The 15,509-nt window shown below is 36.7% G+C and overlaps 1 protein-coding gene and 1 pseudogene across 1 annotated transcript in view; both read right to left on the bottom strand.

The window, feature by feature from the left end:
- The window catches only part of ADGB (androglobin), a 248,133-nt gene that overhangs the window by 194,362 nt on the left and 38,262 nt on the right, over window positions 1-15,509 (bottom strand). The window contains exon 2 of the mRNA XM_008006725.3: window positions 5,775-5,937. Coding sequence (XP_008004916.3) covers window positions 5,775-5,937 — 163 coding nt within the window. The remainder of the gene's footprint in view (window positions 1-5,774; window positions 5,938-15,509) is intronic.
- LOC119625418 (U6 spliceosomal RNA) lies at window positions 1,307-1,447 on the bottom strand (annotated as a pseudogene).

The raw sequence follows: 15,509 nt of genomic DNA, 5'->3' as shown, positions 1-15,509 counted from the left end.
CATTTTGTCTATTGTTGGTGTGTAGGAATACTAGTGGTTTTTATACATTGAATTTGTATCCAGCAACTTTGCTGAATGATAGCAACATCAGCTACTGGAGCTTTTGGGACAAGACTATGGGGTTTTCTAGATATGGAATTATGTCGTCTTCAAATAGAGATAGTTTAACTTCCTCCCTTCTTGGATGCGCTTTATTTCTTTCTCCTATCTGATTGCTCTGGCTAGGACTTCCAATACTATGTTAAATAGAAGTGGTGAGCGAGGGCATCTTTGTCTTATGGTGGTTTTCAAAGGGGAATGCTTCTGGCTTTTACCCATTCAGTATAATGTTGACTGTGGGTTTGTCATAGATGGTTCTTATTATTTTGAGGTATGATCCTTCAATACCTAGTTTATTAAGAGATTTTTACATGAAGGAGTGTCAAATTTAGTCAAAAGCCTTTTCTTCATCTATTTAGATATTCACGTGGTTTTTGTCTTTAGTTTTGTTTATGTGAAGAATCACGTTTATTGATTTGCATATGTTGAGCCAACCTTGCATCCTGGGTATGAAGAGTACTTGATCATGGTAGATTAGCTTTTTGATGTGCTGCTGGATTCGATTTGCAAGTATCTTGTTGAGGAATTTTGCATCGATGTTCATCAAGAATATTGAGCTGACATTTTCATTTTTTGTTGTGTCTCTGCCAGGTTTTGTTATCAAGATGTTGCTGGCCTCATAGAATCACTTTGGGAGGAGTCCTTCCTTCTCAATTTTTTAGAATAGTTTCAGTAGAAATGGTACCAGCTCATCTTTCTACATATGGTAGAATTCAGCTGTAATCCATCAGGTGCCAGGCTTTGGTTTAGTTGGTAGGCCCCTTATTACTGATTCCATTTCAGAGCTTGCTATTGGTTTGTTCAGGAAAACAATATCTTCCTGGCTCAGTCTTAGGAGCGTGTATGTGTCCAGCAATTTATCCATCTCTTCTAGGTTTTGTAGCTTGTGTGCATAGAAGAGTTTGTAGTAGTTTCTGATAGTTGTTTTTATTTCTGTGGGGTCAGTAGTAACACTACCTTCATCATTTCTAATTGTGTTTATTTGGATTTTGTATCTTTTCTTTGTTATTAGTCTAGCTAGTGGTCTGTTTTACTAATTTTTTCAAAACAACAACTCCTGGATTTGTTGATCTTTGAAATTATTTTTCCTGTCTCATTTTCCCTCAGTTCAGCTCTAATTTTCATTATTTCTCATCTTCTGCTAGCATTGGGATTAATTTGTTCTAGCTTCTCTAATTATTTCAATTGTGAAGTTAGATTATTAATTAAAAATGGGGACCTCTTCACGAATTTGTGTGCCATGTTTGCGCAGGAGCCATGCTTGTGCAAGGGCCATGCTTGTGCAGGTGCCATGCAAATCTTTTCTGTATCATTCCAATTTTAGTATATGCACTGCTGAAGTGAGCACTGTATACTGATTTTGCATCCTGAAACTTTGCTGAAGTTGTTTACCATCTGAAAAACTTTTGATCTGAGACTATGGGGTTTTCTAGATATAGTATCATGTCATCTGCAAACAGGGAGAGTTTGACTTCCTCTCTACCTATTAGGGTGCCCTTTATTCCTTTTTCTTAGCTGATTTCTCTGGCTAGAACTTCCAATACTGTGTTGAATAGGAGTGGTGAGAGAGGGCATCTTTGTCATGTGCCAGTTTTCAAGAGGAATGCTTCCAGCTCTTGTCATTCAGTATAATGTTTGCTGTGGGTTTTTCATAGATAGTTCTTTTTATTTCAAGGTATGTTCCTTCAATACCTAGTTTATTGAGGGTTTTTAACCATTTCCCACTTGCCCCCGAGAATACTCACTAGCAGTGCTTGCAGTTGCAGTGTTTATTCCAAGATAAAACACGTTTGGTATAAGAAATTCTTTCATCACCTCTAAACATCAAAGCACTGAATTCCTACATCCTGTTCAAGAAGGACAATCCTGAGCACATGATTAACCAGGTAAACCTCAGACTCCTGTTGATTAAAAGAATGCTGGAAAAGCATCACACCCCAGGGCAGCAACATCTTCAAGGTCACCCATGTTCTGATGATGCCACACATCTTCACCTGACTGGAAGACATTTTGCCCAAAAGCCTACTACCAATATCAGGGAAATGAAATGAAATCCAAGTAATCACTGCAAAGTTTGAGGCTTGCACGACAGCAAGGATGGCAATAATATCTGGAGAGAAATACATTGTTTTTTGCAGAATGTGATGTTCCACTTTGTGTTATTCTGTGCTTTGAAATTTATCACATGAAGAAAAGTATTAAATACTGATCATCATATACATTTCTGTTACATTAATATTAGAGAGAAGTTCTGTTTAGAAATAACTCTAAGAACAGCTTTTTATGTTTTCTTTTCACATTGAAAATTAGTGAGATTTGCTTCAGCCTCAAAGAGTATGTTTATGTAAAATTAAATGAATGCAGGAAGTGAGCTGCACTTTTTTGTAAATGGGAAAAGGCTTAACATCAAGGGGTGTTGAATTTTATCAAAAGTTGTTTCTGCATCTGTTGAGATAATCATGTGGCTTTTGTCTTTAGTTGTGTTTATGTGATGAATCACACTGATTGATTTGTGTCTGTTGAAGCAACCTTGCATCCTGGGAGTGAAGCCTACTTGATCATGGTGGATTAGCTTTTTGATGTGCTGCTGGATTTGGTTGGCAAGTATTTTGTTGAGGATTTTTACATCAATGTCCAGCAAGGATACTGGCCTGAAGTTTTTTGTTGTTGTTGTGTCTCTGTCATGTTTTGTTACCAGAATGATAATGTTCTCACGGAATGAGTTGGGGAGGAGTATCTCCTTCTCAATTTTTTGGAATAGTTTCTGTAAGAATGGTACCAGCTTGTCTTTGTACATCTGGTAGAATTCACATGCTTAATAAGTTTTGATGAATGATATACACTGAGTATAAAAATTAATATGGGCTCTAGATAATGATGTCTTCTTCTAGAGAGGAGAATTTTGCTTCCTTTTGGCAGGCAGAGTACAAGATGTACCTGACTCAGTCAACACTGGGTTTCAGGATTTGGTAGGGCTGGTGTAAATTTGGTTTGCCCTTACTTCATACAGAATGCTTAGCTGGTCTGGTGCACTGTCTAAAAAAGCTGGAGTGTTTATCAGGGTCCCTTTACCTTGATGTTCCTAAATTTATCTCCAAAGCACCATTAAATCATTTTTTACTTCACCTTCAAGCTGCTGCTGTTTACTCATTTTCTCCATAGCTTTTCCTTCATACATAGTTTAGGAGTTGAGTAAATATCTTGAAATAAAATTATAACCAGAATTTTCAGATTGCTTCTCTGCCATTAGCCCTGGGGTTTTGGTTCAAGTTTGGATTGCTTTAGCAGTCCTAGGCAATATCCTCTGTCTCTCCAGCTCAAGAAACTGACACAGGTCCCAGGACACTACTTTGTGCTTGATCCCTAATCTTCGTGTCTGGAATTAATAAATGTACTTGAGAGAGGAATAAATAAATAAAAAAAGAACAAGGTGAATGTGGAACTGACCTTGTTGTGGTTCCCTTTTCCCCAGGATTTGGGTCTCCCTCATTAAGAAGTTAATGGTAATCTTTCTACATTATTTTTCTTTAGCTGTGTCCCTTATAATGGCCTTACAGTAATGCATAATATATTCACAATTTGATTCACCCATCACATTCTTTAGTTCTCATCACTTAGCTAAAGAAGTGAGACCTTTCTCTGGACTTAGAGGGAAGAGTTAATTCATCTGAGGCTGATTTCCTGATGACTAGCCTCACATCTAGGGATGTGGCCTTCTGCAAAACTCCAAAGGTACTTGCTATAGTTGAATGCTTAAGGAAATTAATCTTAGTAAAATATGGATACTGCAAATCAGGGCTAAGAACTACCATGCAACCGTTTCATGCAGATGCAATCACAAGGCTTGGACACTGTCCACGACTCACTCCAGTGGAGGAACTGCTGCTTCATGAGCCATGGGTGAGATTGTGACAGACCAGAAGTGGAAAGTAAGGTTCTATTCTAGATTTTACCACTTTACATTTTGGTTTGACCTAGTGCTCTCCTACTTTTGAAAGCTAAAGTGACAGAATAGGATATTGGTTAAGGTTCTCAATTGTCACATTCTAATGGATAGCCCCTGTTCACAGCAAGAGTTGGCCTAGTGCTTTTTAAACCATGTAGTTTTATAAAGCTCCTTAGTACAAGGGCCACAGTATCTACTTTGGGGTCCAATGTCAGGCAGCCTCATTTGCATATGCTGCCCCGAAATGAAATGGACATCAGGTGACCAACACACTGATGTCACACTTGCTAGTGCTCCAGTATCTCTGATTTTCCTCCAATAAATGTTCATCCAATAGACTTGCCTTTGGTTTAATAACTCTGATAAATCCCAGTATTTGACCCCCAACCTTCCAGGGATTTGCAAAAACTTTTTCAGTCGTGTGATGAAGGAATGCTTGCCCTCCAAGCTCCCTAAAAAGTTATTTTTATATCCTATTTCAAAAATTTCAAGCACTTTTGCCTTTCCCTGTCTGTAGTTTCTCCAGACTTCAGAGTGACTCATCTCTAGAACTCTTCCAGAGTTCAACTGCTCAACTGAGGATTTGCACACTCTATCCTTCTGATGTAAATTCTGAAGGCTAAACACACACACACCCACACCCACACATACTCCCTCTCTCTCTCTCTCTCTCTCCATAAGTTTTGAATCACTGAAAAAAAATACATAGAATATGCCAATTTTCATTTGAACCCAGAGAATTCAAAGCCCTCTGCATCTAGAAGTTCCATAATCATTTTGGATGTAGTGCAAAGAATTTGTTCCCTTACATGTTGCTAATTTGGAAATTGTTTAGGTGCTAACAGAGTCAGCAACACCTTTACTGAATACCTTTTGTTAGCAAATTGACCAATATGAATCATGCAATTTGTGATACAGTATTTTGTGAACAAAACATACATGCTAAGATTTACTATTTCAGAACGCCTTATGCAAAATTCAACTAAACCCTTCTGGCGCTTACATTTATGTCTAGAAATTTATATTGTTTTCCATAAATACTTTTAAATGAATTATTGAGCCCAATAAGTAGATCATATTTTAAATGCTAAGTCAGACCCATAACTTCAACTTTGAAGTCCTTAGAAATGGAGTAAACATTTTTAAATAGGCAATATAACCTAAAGTAATATAATTGGAAAATGTAGAAATTCTACATTTTAGTGCCAATCTCAGGGACATGCCATGTTTATGTGACAAAAAGTAAAAGAAGAGCAGTGAGGATCTTTATTCACATATCTTGAGGAGATAGTAGGAGGAATACAGTTTTCATCTCACAGTAACATTTCTTTTGAAAAATTATCTTTCCTATTATCTCCAGGTCACAGCTTACAAGTCCACTGTGGATTTTCATTTTCTAAACCACTCTTTATAAATGCCTGTTTCCAAACTCTGTCCAAGGTCCACTGGCTAACTTGCCTTCTCTCTTAATGTTTCCTTTATTTCATTATGATTCTTTGGTCACATCACTTTCTTCCAGTTTACCCAAATATGACTCACTGAAGCTCAGGTCTAAGGCTTGGAAAGACAGAGTGGGGGTGTTGGGAGGTGGGGCCAATAGACAAATAAAAAATTTCCCTTTTGAATGGAGATTGTGGAGAAGAATGAATACCCTCTTATGTTTACAAATCTCATTCCATTATAAAACTAAAAACCAAAATGAAACCTAGTCACATTCACATCTACTTACAAATACAGGGCTTTTTCCTGTTTTGTCCTTTTCTTTTGCACCTTTGCCTGCATCCCACTTTTCTGAATTTATGTCAGCTTCACTCCACTCTGGCCAGATTGGGAATTTGCCCTTCTTTTGTTCAATAGAACCAGGTTGTACATTACTGCCAAAAAGATAGAAACTAGACAGAGACAGAGAGTGGTAGATTAGGTTTAATTAAAATCTCTGAGGTCAAATATTGGAGTAACTGCATAACATAAATCTGTCTTCTCAGCTAAGTCATACTAACTACATTTTTAATACAATCATACTTATGGCTAGGCAGCTTCTACATGTTAAGGTTCTAAAGACTGAAATAACCCCAAAGAGTTTATCACATAAACTAAAGTGGAGTCTTAGTCCCTACTTACTAAAACAAGAATTTTTAAAAAATGATATACAGTATTATCAAATATCATAAACACAGACAACATATAGTTGATAAATAGCTATCTTCTCACACTGATATATAGAATCATGTCTATATATCTATCAGTCTATATGTGTTTTTTCAAAAATTAAATCATTTTGCATATACTTTGTATAAACCGGTTTGTACCACTTATCAGCATATTGTTAATATTTCTCATGTTCTAAATATTTATATAAATGCTAATTTAAGGATTGTACAAGATCCTCTTGTATGAATATACCTCATTTCATTTAACTAAGCTTCTATATTTGGAAATTTGGGGGGGGTCAATTTTTAAAATTTTTAAATTTTTCACTTTCATGAACAAGACTGTGGTGGTTGTTCTTACTGCAAAATCTTTGTGTACATTCACATTATTTTGTTAGGATAGATTTTAATGAGGGGACTTCCTATTCCAAAGTGTATGCATATTTAAGGTTTGTGATAGATTTTGACTAATTTTCTACTGAAAAGTTGGGCTTGTTTCCGACTTTAAATATATGTGTATTACAGTTCCCATATTACTAAACCTTGAATGCTACTTTTTGTTCATTTTCATGATTTTTAAAGTGTAAAAGAGGAATATTGTTCAGTTTTCAAGTTTTTAACTACTTGTGAGGCTAGAACACTGCCTATAGACCATGGGATAAGCAGTTAAAAAACCAGACTAAAATATCTATACAGCTTATATTCTAGTGGGTTCTAGATACAAAATAAATATCTTAAATTAAGTAAAATATACAATATACAGTAACACATTGCTTATCAACAAGGATACATTCTAAGATATCCATTGTTAGGCAATTTTGTTATTCTTCAAACAATAGAGTGTGCTTATACAAACCTAGTAAGCATACTACACAACGGATACAGCCTGCAACACAGCTAGGTTATATGGTACAGTATATTGCTCCTAAGTTATAAACCTCTACAGCTGTTACTGTCCTGAATATTGCAGGCAGCTGTAACACAATGGTAAGCCTCTGTGTATCTAAGCACATCTACACATAGAAAAATACAGTGAAAATGTAGCATAAAAGTTAAAACAGAATGGTACACCTGTATAGCACACTTACCATGAGTGGAGCTTGCAGGAAGTTGCTGTTAATGAGTCAGTGATTTGAGAGTGACTGTGAAGGCCTGGGACATTATTGTACACTACTGAAGAATTTATAAATATTGTGCACTTAGGCTACATTAAATTTGTAAAAAAAAAACTTCTTTCTTCAATAATAAATTAACCTTAGCTTACTAGATGTCCACTCTCATATATGAGGCTCATCAGTGACCAAAGTGTTGCTATGAGGTGTGTGATTGTATTCAAACATGAAACTCCTAAGCGGAAATATAACACAGTACAGGCGAACTGATAAGTTAAGGTACTCAATTTTTAAAACAGTGGTTAAAGAAAATGTCTATAGTAAAGTAATATTTTAATAATGAAAGAAAGTGAGGGATCAAGCTATGTGACTATCCATCAAAGAATTCTTCAGGTACAGGAAGGAAGGAAGGGTATTCCAGATGCAGAGGGCATCCTGACTTAGTTTAAGAATAATATGGATGTCAGTATGCCTTAAGCTGTGTGAGTGGGAGGAAAAGCAATGGAAGTTGATTGCAGACAGCTACTACATGAGAAGATTGTCAAAGTTACCTAAGCTAGGGGAAGGATCTTTACTCTGAGTGAGATAAGAAGCCAAAGGATGGTTCTGAGCAGGGGTCCAAAATGATATTATTAGAATTTGATGATCATTCTTGCTGCTATGTTGAGAAAGACCAAAGGAAGAAGGGAGACAATGTAGAAGGCTTTGAATTATGAGGAGAGAGCTAAGGGGGGTTTGGACTGGCTTGGTAACTGAAGAGAAGGCAAGAAATAGATTCTGCGTATACTTTAAGATAGAGAAAGCAGACAGTGTTGATATTTCCTTACAGACAGAAGACCGTGATGTGGAGAAAAACTGAGGCAGGGGGCATAAAGCAGCAGTGCACTGATAAATGAGATTGTGCTTTAGATGCCAAAAATACAGCCTTGAGGATACTGAGTAGGTAATTAGATGTCAGATTCTAAAGTTTGGGAGAAAAATTGGACAACAAGTGAAACTTTGAGAGTAATCAACATCTAGGTGGTATTTAAAGTCTTAAGACTGGATGAAATCATCAAGAAAATAACTACTTAAGGAAGGGGCACACCCAGGGATGCTAACAGCTGGTATAGATTGAGCAAGAACAATTCTAAATTGACCCCGACCACAATGCTGGTTCAGTGTCTTCAAAGCCTCTAACTAAGCCAGACATTTATTCTGTATTTTATGTAGCAGGAGCAAAGATTTAAAGTCCTCAGGGCAAGTCAGGGACCTAGGGCAAAAGGCAGAAATGTCTGGAACTCAGAGTTATTGGTAATTGTTAAGACTACCTACCGAGGAATATAAAAATATTTCAATACTCTAGTAATCAATAGAGTTGTATTTCTGCCCTGGTACTCTATACGTAAGGGTCAGAGAGATAAGGAGGAAATAACTGTGAACACTGAGAAAAGAAAGCAGTCACTGAATGTGGTAGACAGAATAACCACCAACTCCTACTTCAGATGCATACATATCTTAGTCTCTGGAAGCTGTGGGTATGTTACCCTCCATGGAAAAAGGGAGCTTGTAGATGTGATTAAGTATCTTGACATGGGGAGATTATCCTGGATTATCTGGGGGTCCCAGTGTAACCCCCAAGAGTGCTCAAAAGTGGAAGAAGGAGTCAGAGGAGGTTAGAGGGAAAAGTGACTACTGAAGAAAGCAAAAAGGGAAAATTGCTGGGTTTGGAAGACAGAGAAAAGTGGCCACAAGCCAAGGAATGTGATCAAGTTCCAGAAGGTGGAAAGGCAAGGAAGTGGATTTTCTCATAGAGCCTACAGAAAGGAAGGCAGCCCTGTTGAAACATTGTTGGTAGCTCAGTGAGACCCATTTTGGACTTGTGACCTCGAGAATTCCAAATGAATTTATCAATGAATGTGTGTGGTTTGAAGCCATTAAGTTTGTGATATTTTATTCCAGCAGCCATAGGAAACTAGTATACTGAGGTAGGACAAACACAGTGGAAGGTGATACCTTGGAAACCAAGTGAAGCTTTTTTTTTTTTTTTTTTGAGACGGAGTCTTGCTCTGTCGCCCTGGCTGGAGTACAGTGGCCGGATCTCAGCTCACTGCAAGCTCCGCCTCCTGGGCTACAGGCGCCCGCCACCTCGCCCGGCTAGCTTTTTGTATTTTTTAGTAGAGACGGGGTTTCACCGTGTTAGCCAGGATGGTCTCGATCTCCTGACCTCGTGATCCGCCCGTCTCGGCCTCCCAAAGTGCTGGGATTACAGGCTTGAGCCACCGCGCCCGGCCGCTTTTTTTTTTTTTTTAAATGAGGACATGAGCAGGAGACCTAAATGCAGCTAACAGATCAAGCATGATAAAGTGAAAACAACTAAATGTTGAATTTAGCAACAGGGAAATGTCTCTCAAATATCACCTCCTGGAGGTGAGGGCTAGAGGAGGACTTTCCTGAACACCCTATTATAGCAAGGCACACTTCTCTGCATCATTTCATATTGCTCCATTTTTATACCACTCAATACTCTCACTAATTCTTTATGTGCTCACTGTGTGCCTCCACAAGTAGGATTTGTAAAGTCTACTGTGGTAGGAACATGGGATTTTTTTGTTCATTTCCTCCATCGCCAGTAACTGGGATGGTACCTGGACAAAGTAATAAATCTATCTCTGTAACATCCATTTATATGAAATGAAACAACGAATGCCTACAATTTACATTTCTGATAATATCTAATTGAAACTCTGTCAAATTTTTATATGTAGGTAGAGATTGACCAGAGGCCTATCGATCCTGCTTCCATTTCTTTTGCAATTTGGTTAGCACTAAGTTATGTTGTATTCCAGCTTTGGGTTCATAAACATTCTGTGAGATACTTCTCCCTCTCTTCCTGTTCAATGTCTGCCTGAGTCCTACGAGGACACCTTACAAAATGGTTATAACACAAAATGAAAGGAGTCAGGAACTCTTATTCAGCACATGCAAAGCCAGCACTACATACCTGGTCACACTCTGGTATGAATGAGAAATATTCTTTGTAGTATTAAGTCAATGAGATTTGTTTTTTTGATACTATAGCATTGGCTCAAATAAAGAGTGCAATTATACTCTTAGGATTTGGATTTCCTCTTTCATATCTTTAATCATTATAAGCACTTGTATGCTATACTACAGATTATTCTTCTATTGTCCTAAACTTTCCATTTTTGGTTCTCTTGTTTGTTGTGACTTCTGCCAATATTTCGTATATTCTTTAATTATGAACTTATACTTATCAGGGTTTTCTTCTCCTCCAATCCTCTTCCTCCAAAGCAATCCTGTGTTGAGAAGATGTTCTTCCAATATAACATTGAGTTTTCTTCTGTCAGAAACCCCAAATGAATAAGCCATCCAGGAACCCATAGATAATGTAAAAACAAGTCACAAACCTACACAAGTCTCAGTGAAAAGTTAGCTTTCTTAAAATCTTTCTGTGCTTAGGTGGATTTTCTCATTCGTCTCTTTAAAGAGGATTAAACTCTCAGAAAGCTATATTTTCTTTTTTTTTTTTTTTGATTTTCCATTTTTCTTTTTCTTTTATTTTATTTTATTATTTATTATTATTATTATTATACTTTAAGTTCTAGGGTACATGTGCATAACGTTCAGGTTTGTTACATATGTATACATGTGCCATGTTGTTGTGCTGCACCCATCAACTCGTCAGCACCCATCAACTCGTCATTTACATCAGGTATAACTCCCAATGCAATCCCTCCCCCCTCCCCCCTCCCCATGATAGGCCCCGGTGTGTGATGTTCCCCTTCCCGACTCCAAGTGATCTCATTGTTCAGTTCCCACCTATGAAAGCCATATTTTCATCTAAGGTTGGAATACTTCCTTTCCTCATTTGGGCACAAGACCATGTCCTGTATATATTGAAACAAAAGATTCCAATTTTTTAAGACTGATAGGACTTCCTTCAGAGTCATGGCACTCCAATCATCAATTTTTCTCTTCACTTCTGGATCCTGAAGATCCTTATTCTTCTTTTGTTTGTTTGTTTGTTTGTTTTTTAAGAGGCAGGGTCTCACTGTGTTGCCCAGGCTGGTCTGTAAGTCCTGAGCACAAATGATGCTCCCACCTCAACCTCCCAAGTAGCAGGGAGTGCCAACATGCCTGGCTTTTATTCTTTGTATACATATTTATAAGTATTTGTATTCTTTTCTTTTTTTAATGGCCTTAGTATTTTGTCTGGATGGCCTCTAACTCCCGGGCACAAATGATCTTTCCACCTTGGCCTCCCAAGTATATAGGACTACAAGCATGTGTGATCCTGCTCAGCTTTTCCTTTCTTTCTTTCTCTCTCTCTCTCTCTTTTTTTTTTTTTTTTTTGTTTGTTTTTTAGACGGAGTTTCACTCTTGTCACCCAGGCTGGAGTGCAATGGTGTGATCTCGGCTCACTGCAACTTCTGCCTCCCGGGTTCAAGCAACTCTCCTGCTTCAGCCTCCCGAGTATCTGGGACTACAGGCACCTGCCAGCATGCCCAGCTATTTTTTCTGTTTTTAGTAGAGATGGGGTTTCACCATGTTGGCCAGGCTGGTCTCAGATAATCCACCTGTCTTGGCCTCCCAAAGTGCTGGGATTACAGGCATGAGCCACAGCACCTAGCCAGCTTTTTTTCTTTATAGACACATTTATAGGTATTGTTATTCTTTTAAAATATTAATCTACTATCATCCTAGAAACTAAAGTCTGAAAATTTATACATTGTTAAAGAGAATTCCTAAGTAGCATGTGAGAATGTATTATAAAGGAGTAAGGATGACTAGAATAGTTTTCAGGGAAAAATGAAGCTTTTTTCATAGTATTAATGGAAAAATCAAGGCATAAAGTAGCATATTACAATATCTCCTGTTTTATAGAGTATTGATACAAGCCTACAGAAAAAAAGAAATGGATGATTTTGTCCATCAAAACCAGGATAAAATTACTTCATTTGTGAAGCTCAAAATCTGAAAATCTATTTACTTAGAGGAAGATATCATTTCTTAAATATAAGAGTTTTACTAAGATTATGTTTTGCTTCTTCACTGTCAAGTGTAAGTAAATCTTCCAGCTCCCTCCTTGAAGCTATTAAGCTTTATCTCTAATTGGCCTACTTTCCTTGTAATGCATCAAATATGTGTCCATCTATATTGAAGGTTACTTAAAAAGACTCTCATTAGAGATGTCTCATACTAGCCCAATAGATCACCTACAGTGTTATACATACAATATAAACAAAGTTGAAATGCAGCTCAAGGTGAAGAATAGTGTGGACTTCAAATGACCATGTAAACTCTTGCTTTTGAAACTCTCAGCACCGTTGCCTTTGAAATCCACTGGCAGAATATGCCCACTGCTCTAGCATAATTGGAATCTTTTAAGTATTCAAAGTGCATTATTCTGGTCTCATTAATTCTGAGAATAAGATGATTTTTCAACATGAAAGTAATCCAGGAAGATTTAGGAAGGGGCAACATGGGGAAATAAATGTTACTGAATTTAAGAAAATTCAAACCTGAAATAACTGAAAAATCAGAGTTACTCACAAAGTTAATTTATTTACATAGCAACATGCCCAGATACTAGTAAATTATTTAATTCATTAAAATTGCAAATTGTATTAAAAAGTTCAAAAACAATATATTATAAAAGTATAGGGTTAAAGGCCCTTCCACATACAATGAGTTTTAAATGTTATTGAGACAACAGGAGTTTCACTAACCCTTTCAGGAGAGACTAGAAATCTGTGTATATTACAGATTTGTGGATAGTTACGATTTTTTTCAAAACAGTAAAAGTTAGTAATTTATGTAAAATCTCTACATTCCAAATGACCAATATGGGATATTCCAAAGCAAAGTGAGATTTGAAGGGAGGAAATTTTTCAAATGGCTACCAAGAGGATAGCTTTCTAGAGTAGAAATATAAAATATGAAGGTGCTCCTGGAGAAAAGAAAGCAAGCATAAATGAAAGAAGTGATCAAGACTGAAAAGCCATTGACAAATATTAGTGGACTAATTACAGAAAGAGCCTATAGGGCAGGTTGGGGCCAGAAATAGGGTAATCCCCAAGTAGGTACTGGGAAATGGATTTGAAAAGTGGCAAGCCAAGCTTAAATGTCTCTGTCTATCCTAGAAAAGAAGCTATAATTACCCTGTAAATATTAGGAGGCCAGAAATAGGCTTCATGGAGGAACAAGTGGTTAAAGTTACTGATAAATTCCTAGCTTAGGACTAAGATTGGCATAACTCCCCCCATAGTTTATGGTATATGTATCACTTTTCTATGATTTCACAGTAAACATACAGGCTGGCCAAAAGAGAATCACTGAGGATCAAGGAAGCCCTCTACCTCCATAAGTGGTAGATAGCACTTCCAGCATAGCAGAAAAGTGTCCAACCTCCCAATGTTAAGACTTAAGACTTAAATGGGGGCAAAGGTACTATTTTAACAAATTAAAATGTTTATGGTAAATGCACCCAGTAATCAGAAAGAACTCTGCTCTTGTATTTTAACATAGTGAAATAAGCCCTATATTATATATTACACATTATTATAACTATTAATTATAATTAACTATTATTAAATAGTTAATACTATTTAGTAGCTGAATTATGTATAGGTCCTGGTGATCCCAGAGATAGGCCAGAGTTCAGGATAGAAATATTATTTGAGAAAGTTTTAAAAAGCAACTGCTTGTAAACTGATAAGGAAGTATTTCTATACTATAACAACTAACTTGTCCTTTTCAGGAGTGCATACCAACAGCATTTCACCAATGGGTAGAAAGCTGATCATCCTAGAAGGTCATGCAAACTCATGACAGAGAACAGTATGCACAAGTTCAAAGTATCTACAAAAAAAGAACTAAAAGAATAAAATTACAAAGCAAAAGAAGAAACTCAAACTATGAAAAGACAGTAAGTATATCAAATAAATAAATCACACATAAATGAAGTTTCTAAAACATTTGAGAAAAATACTCACTCAGAATGAGAAAGAATCTCACTCAACCAACAGTTCTTTTATTTCTAACAACACCTACTAAATACCTGTTCTGTGACAAGTATTCTGCTTGATAATGGGGTTACCAGCCCATAAATACGAATAGCTGCTTTTGAATTTTTTAGGAATGCAAACAGGTAGACAGATAATTTCAATATGAAATGATGTGTGCAGAGATGGATGTCTTCCCAGGTGATAAAGAAGGGGGCATTGTGCCCAGTGTGAGGCAATTCAGAGAAACTTCTTACAGAAAATAGCATCTGACATGCCTCAAAACATAACTACAAATTTTCCAAGTTAAAAAAGGCAGAAAGGGCATCACTAGGAGAAAAGAACAGCATACAAGACAGTGCAGAGGCAAGAAACAGCAGAAAAGGTGTAGAGTTCTATAAGCTGTTCAGTACTATGCAAGCTTATAGTATAACGCAGGGAAGAGGAGATAAGGTTACAGAAAAACGAAAGGTAGGCGTGCAGCTCCTCACTGAGGGCCTTGCTGAAGAGTTTGAACTTTGTTTTCTAGTCAATGTTGACTTTGCTTATTATATAGAGATAAACATTTTATTCTTAGATATATATTATTTAATATTTACTGGTGGTTTCAAATATGAAACTTGAGGAAAACAGATATTGAAATACAACTTAAAAATGAGCACAATAATGATAATAATTCAAAACAATTTAAGGTAATTTTCATCAGATCTGAAAGTTGAACCCTTCTAGCGGAAATTCTTATATGGAGATGTTTCTAATAAAAAAATAATTTTTAACAATATAATATATAATGCCACTTATATTCAATTTAAGATTCTATATTTAATAAAAAACTTCTATCCAAACCTATGATATATTAGTTGTGAATACATGCTTGTAAATACGACTTTAAAATCTCTCATCTTAATATTTAAAAACAAATATAAAATTAAAAAAATAAGCCTGAGGAATATCACTTCCATCTTAGAGTCACAAGGACTGGATTTTTGTCACCTAAGACAACACAAAATCTGGACAAAATACATGAAATTGATTCTAAAGACATGGTCATGAAATGATGCAGGTCATTGGCCCCTGAAAGATGAGAAACAAATGATGTGAGCCCTTTAACGGCCACGGCATATGGCCCTGAGAGAGTTTTCAGACTGCAAGGTAACACAGGCAAATCCCAGCATATTTTTTGCATACAGAAGGA

Source organism: Chlorocebus sabaeus, chromosome 13, assembly GCF_047675955.1.
Source record: "Chlorocebus sabaeus isolate Y175 chromosome 13, mChlSab1.0.hap1, whole genome shotgun sequence".
NCBI classification, from domain to species: Eukaryota; Metazoa; Chordata; class Mammalia; order Primates; family Cercopithecidae; genus Chlorocebus; species Chlorocebus sabaeus.
The sequence above is the reverse complement of the archived record's forward strand: the minus strand, read 5'-3'. Positions and strand labels throughout refer to the sequence as shown.